This window comes from Acinonyx jubatus, chromosome A2 (assembly GCF_027475565.1).
Source record: "Acinonyx jubatus isolate Ajub_Pintada_27869175 chromosome A2, VMU_Ajub_asm_v1.0, whole genome shotgun sequence".
Lineage (NCBI taxonomy): Eukaryota > Metazoa > Chordata > Mammalia > Carnivora > Felidae > Acinonyx > Acinonyx jubatus.
The window spans coordinates 80,458,353-80,476,812 of record NC_069383.1 but is presented as its reverse complement, the minus strand read 5'-3'; the positions used below and the strand labels follow the sequence as shown (position 1 = coordinate 80,476,812).

Below are 18,460 nucleotides of genomic sequence, written 5' to 3'. Positions count from 1 at the left end.
TCTACTAGTTTCAATTTCAAAGCACTTCCACTTATACTGCCAAATGTGATTTTTTACTTTATGAATATTTTTAGATCTAAGAAAACTAAATATTCAGAAAAATAGAATGGCCTGATCAAACCATACATCAAGTAAGCAGACGAGCTAGGGTTCATATGCACACTTTTCAAGTCTAAAATCCCATACTGCTTCCAGTTTTCCAAAGGGCCATCTGATGGTTAATTTATAAACACTGAAGATTTCAAATGACTTTACAATATGAGTTCTGATTGCTTTACTCTCTTTACTCACCTTTAAAATGTGAATACCACCTTATTAAAAGAGCATTAAATGACAAAAGTCATATAGAGATCCTAGTGCACAGTCTGAAATGCATAGTGTTCAAACTAAGATCTCTCCTTTCTGTGACCAAAGACCTATCTCCCTTTTTTACTAAAGGAAGAAAAAGGCAAGAAGCACTGTTTGTGGGAAAGCTGTTGCTCCTTTATCCAAGGTAACTAGAACAACTTCAAAGTAAATTCAGAGGAGTATCAGCAAAAATACGTACGTGTGAGGGGCAAAGCTAGGAGAACATCCCAGATCTTCTGATGCCTTATTGATGCACTTGATGTGGGCACTACTTTAAGGAAAATAATTATAAACTTCTACCAGACTATTTACATCTTTATCTTCAAGGTACTATCTTTGACATATTTGCAAGGAAGAGCTCATTTTAATCTAAGCTAATTAAGATATGGAAAGGGAGCAAGTGTTAGATATGTTTTCTCAAGGGATGTGAACAATGAGCAAGTTAACCTAGCACTTTATTAAGTTTACTGGTCCAGTAAATGATTTTGTTTAGGTGTGGGTATCTGCTTTCACAACAGAACATCTGTCCTTACCAAGTTATATATAACATCATACCAGGGCAATAATATGTAACACCAGCCTTAGTAGATATTATAAAAGCCAAAAGCTGGATACGCAGAAAGTCACCTGAAACATCTAGTCATTTAAGAGCTGAAAATGAAAGAAACAAAAAAAGGCTTTGATGCTAATGACTAAACTTAATGGGTAGAGCATGAGAAATATTTATTTTATACAGGGAACATCCAAGTCATGAGAAAGACGTTGCAAATTGAAGCATATCAAAAAATGAGAGCTAAATAAATATGGTGTCTGTAGACATATTTAAGTAATATAGAGCTTTAAATGATTAACTGGGTATTTCTATTCATTTAAATTCATTAGAAAACTATTTTAAAGGAAGATAAATTCTGTTAAAATCAAGATATCCTTTACTTAAATCCTATTAATGATACCATATAGATTGTCAGAGAATAGCGCAAAAAAAAAAAAAAAAAAAAAAAAGTCCCTTAACTTCAGAATATAAGAACCTTGTATTTAGCATCAACAGCATCTATTTCCCTTCACTGGATTCACGTAAAAATGCTGTCAGTTACAGGCACCTGGGTGGCTCAGTTGGTGAAGCCTCCAACTCTTGATTTTAGCTCAAGTCATGATCTCACCATCATGAGATCAAACCCCATGTCAGGCTCTGTGCTGACCATGGAACCTGCTTAAGATTCTTTCTCTCTCTCCCTCTTTCTCTCTCTCTCTCAAAATAAAACAAATGAACAAACAACAACAACAACAACAAAACAGCGTCAGTTAAAGCATACACGGCTGTGACTAAGAATGTATTAAAAACTGACCAAATTTCCCATTACAGGCATGAGGCCCTTCAGGTCACCACTGTTATTTAGAACCCCAAATTCCTGGCACTTCATCTAGTAAAATGCTCACGCTGAAGATGTAAAAATCAAGAATCTAAATCCTTTATTCATTCTGACACATCATATAAATTGTTCCACCAATCATTTGATGAATGAGGGTTTTTTTAAGTGTTAATTGTAACATGAATTTACAAGGTTAAAAAAAAAAGTACAAAAAAGGTATGACATTAAAGGTAAAACCTTCTCTCTCTACCACCAAGCCTAACTCTCCAGAATCAGTGTTAAGTTTTGCTTTGATTTTTTCTTGTGGTTGCCATTATAGTATCAAATAAGTTTTGATCTATAAATTTAAAATATTATGAATTTTTACCTTACTACAGAAGCTACAGTTCTTCAAGACAACCTTATATTACCACTACTTTAGGACTGTCTTAAGCAATCTCCAAGAAATTACGTTTAATGAACTATGTATTTTTAACACACAATAAAATAAGGCATAACTTTTTCAGTTTGATTTCTGTATCATGTAATATCATGTCACATTCTACCACCGTTTTGTAATCACATTTTCCATCCATTCTTTTTATTTTCCATTTTAATAAAAGAACTTCCTCTACTGATTATGATGTATGTATAGATAGGTACACATGTACATATAGACAGAGAGAGAGGTGATAACTTGCCTGCATTCTTTCATGTGTTAACACATTCTTAAGCGCCCTCACACTCTCTCCCGATATCTTGCCGAGGTACAGAATTCATCTTATCATCCTATCTAGAAACTTAAAGAAAGTGCTCCCTATCTACTGTCTTCTATGCTGATTATGAGGATTGTAGCTGTTTGATTTCTCATATTTTTTTTGTAGATGATATCATTTTTCTCTGTGGAAGCCTTTCCGGTTTTCTCCTTATCTTTGGAAATCTGATATTTTACCAGGATACACCTATCAGTCATTTTATTAATTTTGCATGGCCAGTGGGTAGGCCTTTACAATCTGAAGACTTCAATCTTTCTTTACCTCAGAGAAATTTCTTCTGGAGCTTATCTCCACCATCTTGATTCTTTCTTTCTGTAACTCCTATTAGAGTTCTTTGATACACTCTCCATGATTTTTAATATTTCTCTTAGGGCCCCAGATCCCCCAGAGTTATAAATAACCACCTCCCCAAAATGTCTACAACTCCATTGGCAGGCATCCAGAAACAGCCCCACACCGGAGATAAAATGCCCATTCTCCAGTCTCTATATTACTACAGGAAGTAGTAAAGAGGAAAATCTCAGAGTTCTATACCTTCCTAGGTGCATTCCCCACTCGTTCCTTCCTTAACCATTCCAAAATCCAAGCTTTCGCTACAACTATATACACAAATTAAACCTTTAGTCACTATTAAAAATACCAGATTCCCAAGTTATCTATCAGTTTCAAGCCTCTAATCCTTCAATGGGAATGCGGGAACTCTCACCACCCAACCCCTCCCACCCATGGTCCAGGCTATAACCTTCTGCTACTTCATCTCTCTCAATAACATTTATCACCAGCTGTCACACTGTATATTTTATGTGTTTATCACTCTTAGTAGAATACACACTGCATGAGGAGAGAATTTCTGTGTACTGTGTTCACTCTTAGATGCCCAAAGTCTAGAACGGTGCCTGAAACACAGTAAGGGTTCGGTAAGTAGTTGCCTAATTTTTTAAATTGCTCTACAATCTGGAAAAATCTTAGGCCTTTTCCAGACCATCAAGTGGGCCCAATGAAATTTGAGCGTGCTAATTATTTATGGAATATTCTCTTAAACAGTTCTTAAGAACACTAAGGGTTTTTATAAGTTGTTTATATGTCCCGAATGAATGCTCTCCTAGGAGGCCACGTGTTTTTTCTTTTGTTTTGTTTTTCACTGTTTCACCTGTGTCCTTCATGTGGTATCATTGCTAAAATGTCAAGTTAAGTCTCTTCAAGCCTGTCATTTACAGTGAATGTCTCCATTATTTACTAGGTAATCATCAGAGGTTTTTCTGTGTTCGTGGACAGTTCTGCCTCTCCATTCATCCTCTCCTTTAAAGGAGAGGATATGGGACAACAGAGGGCCAGTGTTCAAGTAAGGACAGCTTTACAGGACAGTAACAGATCAGAGTGGTTGACTCACAGTTGAGTAATGTTTTATTTGTTTTCGCCTTTAAATTATTCCATTGTGCGAGAATGGCATTACTTCTAATTCTCTTCCAAAGACCCTAGTTTTCTCATGAGGGGCCATTAGGCAGCTCATCCCTTCATTTGGAGAATTCTTTGGCTTTGGCTCCAGGGAAAGAAAAATAAAGACTCTCCCTACCGTCTTCCCATTGGAGATTAGGAAAGAGTCCACTAGTCATATTTGTTCCTACTGCAATTCTTTAATTTGTTGTTTGATCACTACCCATAGCCCATCACTGCTTTCTATATTTGTTCATTCCTAGCTTAGAGCTTAGAGAGCTTCCCTGAGGAAGCCACTTGTTTGATGGTTTCCTTGGTTCTTTTTCTGTCATCGTCTTCCCATTTTCTATCTTCTAGAAATTCAACATGCCAACTTATACTGCTGGTGGTCTTTCCTAACTTCTGGAAAGACCTTTTAAAAAGTGAGACCTTTGGAGATAGGAGGCGAACTTACGTGTGCCCAGTCTTCCTTTTTAAGAGGAACTGTGTTATCGACTTTACTTAGAACTTGAGGTGAGAAGACCTCTGTGCTAAATCAGCAAGCAACTAAGAGGAGAATATCCCCTTTTCTAAACATTCTTCCAGCTATTCTACCATCAGGAAGCTCTTAACAGGTTTTCTTTCTCCACAGGCTCCAGCCTCCTGACATTTGGCAGAGCTCTACTCCTTCCCACTAGTTCTTAACACATTTTCCACATTTCCGCCTTTAGTTTCTCTCACCAGTAACAGAAGATGCAGCCATCCTATCCACCTCAAAGAGGTGTCCAGTTAAGTCATTTTGCCAACCTAAAGAACTTGCACCATTTTTTGTTTTGTCTTGCTTTAATAAATGGAGGGAATTTATATGCAGGTCTAGGTGTGTTTGTTTTGGGGATTTTTTTTGTTTTGCTTTTGTTTTGTTTTTTAGCTCCTGAAATATGGCCATGTTTTTGTTCAATAAAATACCTGGTATCATCCAAGAGACTGATTAACCTATGGTCCATTATGATCAAAAATAAATATGACCAAAAAAAGCACCTTAACTAACATTTGGTTCATTATCAACATACTAAAAAATGACAAGTCATTTCATAGATTACAAAATTTGACAAGAGCTAGGAGAATTTTCAGACATGAGGGACAAGTCTTTAAATTTCTCCCTAAATCTTGCCCCAGGCTATGTATCAAAAGATATCTAGTATATGAACAATAAAAACAACAAGAAAAAGTGCTTTTGTTGCTATGTAGAAAGCAAATGTTCAGTTTCTGTGTCAGAAAGGAAGCCCAAAGAGAGAGCCTGCATTGTTGAGGTTTATTCCATTAATGGACTGGTAAGAAAAGATAGCTATAAACTCCTCTTGGCATCAAAAGTTTAGGCTTAGAGCCAGTAGATTCTTAACATTTATTTGGAGCAGCACACATTCTGACAGTCACCAGAGTGGATGGTTTAAATACCATCCTCTTCACATAGATATTTGAGTTAAGGTGTGTGTGTGTGTGTGTGTGTGTGTGTGTGTGTGTGTGTGTGTGTGACAGGAGTAGGAGAAAGCTCACAAGTCTAGTTAAGGAAGTCAAATCCCCTTCCCTAAAGCTTGCTGTCAGAGTGATGATACCTCTCCAGTCCTTCCTCCCCAGATCAGTATCCATTTAAGAGCCAGGATGTTCATAAGCACATATTGTCATAATTCTGATACATTGGTAATGAAAAATATCAGAGAAATCCTCCTAGTCTTTTCAAGAAGTGATACAAGAGAGCAGTATTCTATTTAATCCACAGACTACAAAAGTAATAATACTGAGTTACTTGCATACTCAAACTTGAAAACAGTAAATCAATGTAAATTAAAGAATTAAAGAACATCCCACCTCTGTCCCTGTCCTGCATAGAAAAACTGTCTACTCAGTCTGAATATTTAAGGGCAATGTGACCCAGAGCACCACATCCTCTTCAGAAGATGCAGAAAAGTTCACTTCCTCATGGATCCATAGAACAGCTCAGAAATGGTGATTGTTCCCAAAATTTCATCTATCTTATTATCTCTTGAAATAGAAGCTCCCAGCCTCTCTCCAGAGGTCTAATTTCTCAACTCTGACCCCCTTGATTATTCAGGAGTGAGGAACTGCCCATTTGGTGGACAGGATTAGGAAAGATGCCTTCTTAAAAGAGTTCAGAATTAGTAGCTCAGTCGGTTAAGTGTCCGACTTCAGCTCAGGTTAATGATATCATGGTTCGTGGGTCTGAGCCCCATGTCGAGCTCTGTGCTGACAGCTAGGAGCCTAGAGCCTGCTTCAGATTCTGTGTCTCCCTCTTTCTCTGACTCTCTCTCTCTCTCTCAAAAATAAAAATAAACATTAAAAAAAATTAAGAGTTTAGAATTAGAACTCAGATGACATTTTTACTTATGGGGGAAAATAAAGTTGAAAGAAATGTCAAGTTAAATCAAACAATCAAATGGCTCTTGATTGCTACCTCAGAACCCAACAACTTATGATATTGTATCCAAGTATAAAAAAAAAAAGGTGAGAGTACACTTTAAAAGTTAAATCTTATCCACGTTGCATTATATTGTAACTCTAAAAGCACTTAATGCATTTAAAAATACTTTCTCATACAAATGTTCAGATAATCCTAATAATCCAATGTGTTGGGCAGAGAATAGATTATTATATTCATTTTCAAATGGCATCCTTGCTACAGAAAGTTTAAATGATTTGCCCAAGTTCATCTCAGCAATAATGGGAATGTGTTCCTTTAATGAGCTAGTGAGGTAGACCTGCCCTCATAGTCCCAACTCCTTTCATAAGTGTCTATATTCCTGCTATTCTTCACATTTCCAACTCAAATTCTTCTGTTTTCATAAAGATCATTATGATACCCAGACCTCACCCCACCCCCACGACTGATAGTGATGTTTTCTTCCTCTGACCTCCTAGCACTTTATCTCTGCTTCTACCATAAGTAAATATATTGGGAATCAGGAGATTCGGTTTGAATTCTGCTTGGTTATTTACTGCCATGAAGATCCTAACAAGTAGCCACAGTAACCACTTGAACACTAGTTTTCTCACTATTAGAAAAGAGAAAACTATAGTACAGATAATATATGCCCATGGAATTTTTTGGAAATTTAAGTTTGATTAAACCAGTAGGAAAGAACTATGTTAAATGTAAAGCCCAACACAAAGTTACTTTTCATATACATATTTTTCTTTTTTATATCCACTTTTATTTCCCCTATTTTATTTCCTGGAAGAAAGACTCCATATCCAGTGAATACTTGATTCCATCACAGCACTCATTGGTGCTTCACAAGAAGCATTTGATACAAACTTCTAAAATGAATGAATGATCAAATGTATGACTACGTTAATCAAGTAAGTTTCGTAAAGCAGCATGTTCATCACCACCTGCTAAACGTTGAAGGCCAAAATCTGACTTCAACTTCTCTCCAGTCTCATTGTCTATTTTCCCCCACCACGTCAGCCAACCTAGATTTACCTCTGATTCCTTAAATACACCGTAAATTTTTCTGGCTCTAGGTCTTGGACCAGATCATCATCCCCTTTCACGTCCTTTATCTGTTGGAATAGTACCCATCCTTACAAACCTAGCTCAAATGCCATTTTCTCCATGAAGCTTTCCTTAATCGCACTCACTAGAAATGACGCTTCCTATTCCACAGTATTTGTTCATCTCTCATTGCTCTTATCTTGTGACCACATAGTACGTTTCCTTGTGCATATATTATCTAACCTAATACTCTGATTGTGTTATGATCAGCCTTATGTTTTAGTTATCTTTATATCCTGCCAAACCTATATTAAAATGTCTTCCATATAACAGGTACTCAAATAATATACGTGGCTTCAAAGTCCAACTGCATGTTTCTGCTTTATAAATTGGCAAATGACATTTTATGAAATGATCGTCCATTGCTTTAAGTCATTATTACTGTACATTCCTATCAATGTCATATAGTACGAGCAGAAAGAGATCTTCATTAAAATTTTAAAAGCTACCAACATATAAACAAACTTCTTATAATCCAATTTCTGCTATAATTTGAAAGCAGCATGTTCTTATTAATTGCAATGTTATCATTAAAAATGACCTATCTGGGGGTGCCTGGGTGGCTCAGTCGGTTGGGTGTCCAACTTCGGTTCAGGTCATGATCTATGAGCCCCGCATTTGGCTTTGTGCTGACAGCTCAGAGCCTGGAGCCTGCTTTGGATTCGGTGTCTCATTCTCTCTGCCCCTCCCCCACTTGTGCTCTGTCTCTCTCTGTCTCTCAAAAATAAATAAATGTAAAAAAAAATTTTTTTAATGGCTTATCTGGAAAGTTGAGGTAGTCAATAAGACTCTGGGATAAGAAGAGCAAATGATACTTTAGAAAAAAACCAGAAGTTGGCACATTTTTAATTTACATCATTTTTATCTCTCCTTGGCAGCAAACATCCCAACTAATCTAACAGCTACCAATGATCATCAATGTTGTTATTATTGTAACATAGACTTCATTTATAACAAGGGTACACAAGTTTTCTCTCTCGGGGATATTTAAATCACACAATCCTTCATCGCCTGCTGTCAGCTCCTTCCTGGGCTGTTCGCAGACATAATGTACACATAAGCCACTAACAGCTGTCCTCCAGACAAACTAAGTGATTTCTGCACCTTCTCATCGGGTGGGAGCCAGCAGATTTCTTTTAAAAATGTATTCTTCTGGCCTCTCTGTCCTCACTTATCTCATTGTGTCACCTTCCCTGTATTATTTCTTAACTCCAGAGAATTTCTGAGTGGTTTTTTGTTGTTGCTGTTTTGTGTTTTGTTTGTTTTGTGTTTGTTTGTTGCTGTTTGGGGCTTTTGTCCCTTCTCCTTGAATGTCCCCAAATCTCCACCTATCAAAATCTGATTTTATCCAGGGCCTTTAAGTGCTAGGTTAACATTAACTGAATTCTTGAGAATTATTTTTCTGTCCTCAATCAGAGTAAACAATGATGAACAATCATTTGTCACTACTGGCCCCTTTATGATTTGATAGTCAGGAAGGCATACCCAAAGACCTAAAAATATAAAATATGATCCTTCTGAGAATACACCCATCAGTGTTGAACCTGCTCTTATGACTTCTTCATTTTACTAACTGACTTATGCTGTTATTAATGACTCTCAACTAATAAGTGAAACATTACTTCATAAGGTATATCAAAATCACTGGCAGGAAAAGGAGAGGTATAGTTTGGAAAAGTGTACTTAATTTTATATTAAAATTGTTTTTATGGGGCTCCTGGGTGGCTCAGTCAGTTACATGTCTGACTTCAGCTCAGTTCATGATCTCACGGCTTGAGTTCAAGCCCCACATCAGGTTCTATGCTGACAGCTCAGAGCCTGGAGCCTGTTTCAGATTCTGTGTCTCCCTGTCTCTCTGTCCCTCCCCCACTCACGCTCTGTCCCTCTCTCAAAAATAAACATTAAAAAAATGTTTAAAATTGTATTTATAATGGGAAAACATGGTCCACTTTTTTCGCAGCACAGAAAAGATCCCAGTTAAGAGTACCATAATTTTGGAAGGCAGGAGTATGAATTTAAAAGTTAAAGTAATTATCACTGTATGGTAAGTAATAATAAATAGTGTGGATCTTACAGAGTGCAATGAGTATATGCTCGGCATCTTTGATTTCATTTCGACTTTATATGCCAAAGTTATCAGAAATTGTGGCAGCATTTTGGGCTTATTATTGGAGAAAATGGCTTAAAACTTTTTTTTTCTAAAATTACAATTAGAGAAGAAAAAGAGAAAGGAAGGAAGGAGAGGGAGAAAGAAAGGACAAGAGAAAAGTAATGCCATCCTATCATACCAGTGATAAACCAAACACCATTTGTGTAAGCAATGATAATGGTTTAAGAGCATGAACACAATAAATAAACACACTCACCTCGGTTAAATGAGGATTGGGATTAAAACCACACAGGCTACACACAGTGGTTTGACACTCAGTGCATGTGTTAAAATTGGCCTTTTCTGGAACATTCAACAGAAGTTCAGTGGTATTGCAAAGAGGACAGATGGTTTTAGGGAGGCCTTGTCCTGGAGTCTGGGCTGCAGACGGAGCAGTGGATGGCTGAGGAGGTTTCCCAGCTTCTGTTTGGCTTACTGGTTTTGTAGACGGCTGAGCTGAAGGCTTTGCCGGGACTGGCTGTTGAGGTGGGGGCTTTGCCGGGCCGGGCTGCTGAGAAGGGGGCTTTGCCGGGCCTGGCTGCTGATGAGGGGGCTTTGCCGGGCCAGGCTGCTGAGGAGGGGGCTTTGCCGGGCCAGGCTGCTGAGGAGGGGGCTTTGCCGGGCCAGGCTGCTGAGGAGGGGGCTTTGCCGGGCCAGGCTGCTGAGGAGGGGGCTTTGCCGGGCCAGGCTGCTGAGGAGGGGGCTTTGCCGGGCCAGGCTGCTGAGGAGGGGGCTTTGCCGGGCCAGGCTGCTGAGGAGGGGGCTTTGCCGGGCCGGGCTGTTGAGGTGGGGGCTTTGCCGGGCCAGGCTGTTGAGCAGGAGTTTTTCCTGTCCCTGGCTGCTGACCCAGAGACTTTGTTGCCCCAACTTGCTGAGATGGAGTCTTTGCAGGCCCAGGTGGCTGAGCTGGAGACTGTGACCCAGGCTGGTGAGCTGGAGATTTTGGTGTCCCTGGCTGCTGGGCTGGGGGCTTTGCTGGCCCTGGCTGCTGAGATGGAAGTTTGTCTGACCCAGCCTGTTGAGTTTGAGGCTTCGCAGGCCCAACAGGCTGAGCTGGAGACTTTGGCCCAGGCTGCTGAGCAGTAGGCTTTGTTGTCCCTGGTGGCTGGGCTGGGGGCTTTGCTGTCCCCGGCTGTTGAGCTAGGGCCTTTGCTGGCCCTGTTTGCTGAGCTAAGGGCTTTGCAGGCCCAGGCTGTGCTGTAGCAAGTTTTTCAGGTCCAGGCTGCTGGGCTGGAGGTTTTCCAGGACCTCCCTGCTGAATAGGTGGTTTGGATGGGCTTTGCAAAGAGGGTTTAACTGATTCTCCCCTTAGTGTGTCTGACTGCTTTGTCTGAGGCCTGGTTGCATCTCTTTGAAGGGGCAATTGTGCCTGGTCTGTCTGAGGAGCCTGGGTAAGCCCCTCAATTGGCTTTCCTGTCCCTGAAGGTTGTAATTTAATCTTCTCTGGTTGCTGAGAAGATACTGATCTGGGAGAGCCATCCTGCTGCAGTGGGACCTTCGCAGGTCCTTGCTGCTTAGGAATTGGCTTAGGTGACTGTTGTGGTGGAGGTTTTGTGATTCCTTCGGGTTTTCCCTGTTCTTTCTGAGCCATTTTCTGTTTCTTGGCAGTTTCTTCCTGGGATGAATCAGTGTCTGATATCAAATCAAAAGGATTAAATTTATTTACAACCGAGGAGACAGCACTTAAAGGGTTAACCTCTGAGAGGAAGCCAGGCATCATACTAGACTTGTGCTCTTCCTTCAGATCAGTTCTGGACTTTGATTCTTTCAAGCTAATAGTGGAAGGACTCCTTCCAGGCAACTTCTGCTCTGACCTCAAAGTGTCTGTAGTTCTACTCTTACTGAGACCAGGCGGAGCTGAATGCCCAGGGTCTGGCGGTTTCCCTGATTGTTTTGGAGGATGACTACTATCCAACTCTTGTTTCCTAGAAGAGTGAAACAAAAAGAAGTAAAAATAATGGAAATTATCCCAACTCTAAATAATATGAAAAAGCTATTACTTTCTTACAGTCTCAAAATTACACATGTATAAATATAATTAGAACACATTTTTGCAGTCTCCTGTACGTGACCAGAAAAGGTTTAATCCCTCTGTTACTTTCTTTACATGGGTAGAGATTTTCAACAAGAAGGTAAACAAAAAGAGAAAAAAACAAAAACAATACCGGCTACCGTAAGTCATGAAAACATAGGAAATCTAGCTAGACATTATTTATAATAGTTTACATTTACACTTAATAGAATCCAGCCATACTTAACACCTAATTATATTAAATTGATAAATCAAGGCAATGCCATGTTCTAGTACGTTCATGTTCAAAGAATGTTATTCTTCCAAATACTAGCAGCACCAAGAATTAAAACTAATCATTTTAAAATGTGGGAGTTTGTTCCAAAAATTTTTTTTTTTGATGTTGTTTGTGTGTCTTACTTGATTACAAGAATTAAATTAGTCACATATGGCACGTGTGACCTCTGGGAAATGTTTAGTAAAGGAAGTTATGTCAGGCATTTCCAGGGACTGAGAAGGTTGATAGTCTATTCAATTTTACTCTATTCTGTCTACAAAGAAAATATCCATTAAATATTATCCTTACTAAACTTCATAAAATGAAAAGTCCTACTTTGATTAATTAGAAATTTTTGAGAAATAATTCCCTATTTCTTGTAGAAGAAAAATATTATGTCATTTAATTATTATTCCAATAGCTAATACTTAATGAGATCTCTATGCAAAATAACAATTGATACTTACAGAATCTCGAGATACAGCCTGGTATACAACTAGTAATAAGCTGGTTGTGACCCCATTTTTGAAGGTATTGTTACTTTTCTCAGAAGAAAATATATAATAACCTCTTAATGTTTTGTGTAACACTCTTGCCATTGTTAGGCTATTAGTAATATTATTCATTATTAACAGCTTTAAGAATGTAACTAATCTGCAAAATTTCTTTTAATTCATAGACAAATATACATGATGGATTTTTTTTTAACAGTTTTGGAAACATGATCACTTTTAAATGACTATGGCTAAATAACTGTAAGTTTTTACTTTTAGCCAAAAATTAAATACATTAATTTTTTTAAATAAGCCATTCTTCACTGATAAAGTTGCAACTAAAATGAATAGGAGATATTAGAATTGTTAACAAATAAAATTATAAGTACTGCATTTGATAATGTAGCTTTTTAATTTTGGAAAAGATTTATTTATTTTTAATTAAAAGAAAAAAGAGAAAGTTATTCAGTAGCACTTAAAATATGAGATAGTCACAATAAAGTTCTACAAGTTTTGTTTTGTGAAAATTTACTTGCTAATGGGCCAGATTATAAATTTTTAATTTCAGATCATTTAGTACCTAATATGAATTAAGTTTTTGAAGTTCCCCAAAGGATACAGAAATTTGAGTTAGATCAAGTCATAAGGCATAACAGAAAGAAACACAGAAGCATTCCCTCTAGTTAGCAAAAAGTCCAAAGGAAATAATCTATACAAGCCAAGGTATGCAAGAAGTGATTTTCTGATAAAAGATAAATAAATAGAATTCTTAGTTTTGGCAATTCCCTCCAGGAAAAAAAAAAAAAGTTAGGAAATTTGAGATAACTGAAATGAGGAACTAAAATTATTACCCTAATTAATTCCAACAATTCTAAGATAGCTATCTTTTAAAAAGCTACGTATTTCCATTTTGGGAAAATGATTTTGAATGTTTCTTTACAGGCCGCAAAAGCCACAGTAAACGACCTAAGATGGATTATTTCCAGAAATTCCACTGTTTAGATCTTCACATTATTCTAGAAATGATCCACATTCAATTAATGAAATCTACCACTCCCATGAAAGGGCACAATCTTAGGAACTTCGTTAGAGAAGTCCCTATCTTATGAGTAATTATTAGGCATTTTTTTGAATTGGTTCCCTTGTGGAGTCCTAGAGACCTACATTTAAACAGAGTACAAAAGAAATCTATTCTTAATTTAACGAAATCCTCTTGAAAATACTATTAAGCTTAATCATTGTTTGTGTTATTTCACAGAATCCAGCCTATGTACAAAACAAATAAAAAATGAACTTTGTGAATACCAAGTATTTGTGTTATCAACACCAAAATTCAAAGCAAGCTGCTTCCAGCAGAAATTACAATTGTATGTACTTCCTACAAGTATAAGTTATATAGTCTAACAAAAGCCCTGAGAAAATACTGACACAGATATGAAGATTGCCCTACAACTTAAACTAATTTCAGTTACTAGAATGATGTGAGTTAATGTAAAACATAGAGATGTGGATGTGAGAAATAGAAGGACAATCATTAAAAGAGATATAAGCTTAATCCTGAACAAAAATATAAGGATGTCTTAGCTAACTATGGTCTTTCAGTGAAGTTTTGTTTGGTGTAACAGTTGCTCTGTCAAAAACAAACATGACGAAAATGCAATCTGTGCCTTGTAAACTAGACTGGGACCTCCTAGAGAGGGAATGTGTTTCACTCATCTTTGCATCACTAGAACTGAATCTGTTAACTAGAGAGCATGTTTGATGAGTGAATGAATGAACACATGGATGACAATGAATTGATGAATGTATCAGATTTTTGTTTTATGCTAGATTAATGCTTCATCAATTCTTTTCCAAGTCTTCTGCAGTCCTTCCAAGGCATAAGTGCAAACGTTCTATATGCATTTTAGAACCTGGGCTTGGCTTGCTACTCTAGGAAGAAAAATGTTTGTTGAGTTGTCTACCAGTTGGAGAGATGCAAAGGAATACTAAAGAAAATAACAGATTCAGTCAGAACTCCTATGAAATATTCTGCTAATCAGAAGCACTTTTCAGTAAAGCCCTTCTCAAACCTGTAGTTGTAAATAGAATGAGTTGACCAAGTAATAAAATTGTCTTCCCCTGGGTCTTTAATAAATCAAAAATTCAGGAACATTTTGTTTGTAACCTGTAACTTCTAGCTTGTAACTACCCATGCTTTAAACAACCTCCTCTTTCATTACTACTGTCATCACCAGATTAGAATTTTTCTTTCATCATTTAGCAGAAAAAATATTTCAGCTACAAATGAGGTAAACAGTATTCAAGGATAAGAATATAAAAGCAGTTGGAATGCTAAAAAAAACTTTTTAATGGAACACATCAGGCAATGACACTTGACAGTGCTGAGTCACATAAAATTTTTGATATTAGAAATACAAGCAACTTCAGGAGTATCTATTCATTTTTATACTGTAGAGGATACTAGGGCTTAAAGTGGCTAATAGATTATCCAAGGCTATAAAACTAGCTAGTCACAGGGGCACCTGGGTGGCTCAGTGGGTTGAGCCTCTGACTTTTGATTTCCACTCAGATCACGATCTCAGTGTCCTGGGATTGAACCCTGCATCGGGCTCCATGCTGAATGTGGAGCTGCTTAAGATTCTCTGTCTCTGTCTTTCTGTCTCTCTCCGTCTCTGTTTCTCTCTCTCCTTGTGCCCCTCCCCCGCTCACAAGCTCTCTTAAAAAAAAAGAAAAAAAAAAACAGTTAGTCACAGATATCTAGTATCCGGACTCCTGGTGGGGGTGGGGAGGGGAGTGGGAGTTCCACTGACTTCTCCACATGTAAAAAAAAATGTAGAGACATCAGAATAACTCCTAACAGTGCATAATTCAATACACAACTTGTCTGAAGCCATCACTGCCAGTGCCATCCACTGCTGAGATTGATATTAGTACTCTTTACAGAGTTCCTTCAAATTAAAATTCAAACAAAAATATCCCTGTCAACTTTTAACCAATCCTCACAATGATTCTACAAGATAGGTAAAACAAGTGTCACTTGCCTTGTTTGAAGCAAGGAAACTGAGGCACAATGGCTGAAACACATATACAATTTGCCTTGAGTCAGTTAAAATGAATAGGATAAGAACTTAGGGCTTTGGGCTCTCAACCCTTATTTAAAAACAAAACAAAATACTTCCATGTCTAACTGACACACTTAACCCCTTCAAACCTTAAAAAATTGGATACACTTTTTTATATATACTTAGAGTGCTTCTAAAAATCTGAATCTAAACCAAGTGTTTCTTTGGTTATCCCATGCAGGGATAATAAATTTCCAAAAATTATGCATCTTTTATAAACATCATTCAGTAAAATATAAGGTTTCAAAAATCAGCATATTGTTTATCTGTTTAGATGAAGCTGTCACCAATAAGTTTTGAGACCACAAATTACCTACTAATAATTCTACTCTAACAAAATTATCAATGGAGAATCTGATATAAGTACTGTATAAAACCAGTTTCATAGGCTGAAATAGTATTTTTCAGCCACCCTCTGAACCAAAGAAAAGTTAGGAAAGCAGAAATGAAAGCTCAAACTTTTTCTTGGTCTATATAACCAGGATGCTAAACCTGTTGCATATACATATTAGGAAAAACTATAGAAGAGCTGACATACATTTCTAAAAAGCTAATCGAAGTACTGTACCTCGTTATTATCCCATAAAAATATAATATATGAGCATTCAAAATTTTCCCAAGTTTTCATCAGTAGAGAAAAATGATGCATATCATAAGCTGTTAATACTTAAGATAATGGATAGAAAAGGCTTTATACCAAAGAAACAACCCCATATATTACCAGTGAGAAAAACACATGTAATATAAAGGGTCAGGTTTTTACTAGTAGTGGTGGCTTCATTTCAAGAACACAGGATTTTTAGCTGATATATTGTAGAAATTTAAGATTTTATGTTAAAAAAATTGCAACTATCCATGACACTTCTACGTTAAAAGTTATTTGATAAAATTATATGCATATACGTATATGACAGTTTCTAAGTTAAAATATTTTTTATGAAATAGAGGATAAGAATCAACACCTACAATACCCAGATCTTTCAATATCTCAAATGAAAATTGTATGTCTCCCTTCAGTTAACATAAAGCAGGAATGGTTTCAGGACAACGGACAGAGAACTGTTCGCTAAGGGAGGGTGTAAAGTTAAAGGGTTTGTTTACAATAATAAAGGCAGGGCAGGCACAATGATTATACCCTCTTAGGGCTCTAATTAGAAAACAACTAATTTATTAGATGAAGCAAAATGGAGAGCTAGAGAAGGAAATTAATACGGTAATATTACAGAATAGCTCTTAATTGCCTGTGCAAGTTGTCATTTATTTGGTTTGACTTGAAAACTATGTACTGGAAACTAATTTTAAGATAACACAAATTCACATGTTCTAAACTGTAAGATACTTTTGCATATAAAAGAGCAATAGTTTAAAAAATAGCATATGCTAATTCATAAATACATGTACAGCACCTGCTCCGCTGCGACCGAACCATCTGTCTAATGCCATAATATATTTTAGGGTCCCTCATTGAATATAAAAGGTGTATTCATTCTATACCTTCTACCTAAACAGCTCCTGTTCTCCTCTGGGGGTGGGGTGGGAAGGAAGGACAAATCACCTCCCAGGGAATTAAAGGTATTGTTACAGAAATATTTCAGACATCATTCACAGAGAAAAAGACGCCGAAATGACTGGGGAGGTTTAAACAGAGACAGGTAAACACCCAGTTCTATCCATTTCCCAACACGTCCGTTTTGTATTAATGGAAGACTTCCAGATTAGTAAAACACTGGAGGGCGTCTCTCCACGCCATCCTAGGGGAAAAAGGTTCCAAAAGGCCAAAAATCACAACCTAAAATCACAGTTCCAGGAATGCAACCCTTGACTATCCCACTAGAAACTCTACAATGCATCATTTTTATTCTGCCCAGAGAAGGCTTATGATCTCTTTCTCGTCACCCCATTAGGGAAAATAAAATGAACGGAAACCACATATATGTACTGCCGTGCTGGCACATACGGGTTGGCACATATGTGCACGGGAGGCTGTACATATATGCCTGGACATATACATCATGCTGTGCGTGCCTGTGCATGGAAGACGGCTCCGCAGCGGCCGGGGGAACGCTTCCCTTGGGCAGCCCCTGCGCCCTTGACATGACAGCGGCGATCTGTCTCCTCTCCTCTTCGCTCAGCTGGCTCAGATCCGCCTCCATGCCGGCCGGGATCACGGTGTGCAAGGAGCTCCCCGCCCCGCCAGCCCCTCCTCCGGCTGCCGCCGCCGCCGCCGCCAGCCCTTCCGGGAGCCCTTCCCCTTCCAAGCTCGCCTCGTTGCCCATGGCTCAGAGGGACTCGGGGCCGCTGCGCTCCCTCCTTGCGCTGCGTCCCCGTCGGGAAGCCCGCGGCCCGACGAGCAACCGGAGCCGGGGTCCGCCGTGGGGCGTGCAGGCGGCCGAGTCCCAGGGCTCGGGACCCGGCACCGCTGCCCGGAACGCCAGGCGGGTGTTAGTCCCGCTCGCAGGTGACGCCCGCAGCTGGTGCCTCCTCCATGTTGGACAACTCCCCGAAGCCGCCTCAGCGCCCCGAGTCGGGAGAAGCAGGTCTGAGCAGTGCCAGCCGGGCGCCGTCCGCCCCTCCCACCGGGCCCCGCCTCCTCGCCCGCGCCCTCGCAGTGCGCATGCCTGTCTCGGAACAGGTGATGGCCGCACCCGCGCCCATCCCGTTCTGCGTCGCTCTGTATCCCTCCACACTCTCAGCACCGATTTAAAGGAGCCCGGGGAGAGCGCAGCTGAAAACCGGGACAACAGCCGGCGTTTCTTTCAGGCATATTTCAGGATGCCTCAACCTGAGTTTTAGCGGATTACAGTCAAGGGGTGGGGAGGGGCTGGAGGGGAGGTGTCAGTTTCCTTCTTTGATTCATGGGATCTGTAGTTTCAAAAAAAAAAATTTTTTTTTTTTGTTTTTTTTAAGGGATTGTTTTTAAAGATTTTAGTAATGGATTCAGGTAACG

General features: G+C 38.7%; 1 protein-coding gene across 12 annotated transcripts in view; it reads right to left on the bottom strand.

The window, feature by feature from the left end:
• The window catches only part of PCLO (piccolo presynaptic cytomatrix protein), a 419,937-nt gene extending 401,832 nt beyond the window's left edge, over positions 1-18,105 (bottom strand). For 11 of the 12 annotated variants that reach the window (XR_008296881.1, XR_003424548.2, XR_008296882.1 and 8 more), the window contains exons 1-2: positions 17,539-18,104; positions 9,824-11,531 (exon numbers count right to left, since the gene is read on the bottom strand). Coding sequence is in view for 8 of the 12 variants with exons in the window: in XM_027071762.2 (XP_026927563.2) it covers positions 9,824-11,531; positions 17,539-17,789 (1,959 nt within the window). In the remaining 4 variants the exon portion in view is untranslated. Of the gene's footprint in view, positions 1-9,823; positions 11,532-17,538 lie in introns of all 12 variants that reach the window. The other variant, XM_053218536.1, reaches the window with a different exon arrangement.
• Between the last annotated feature and the right edge of the window lie 355 nt (positions 18,106-18,460).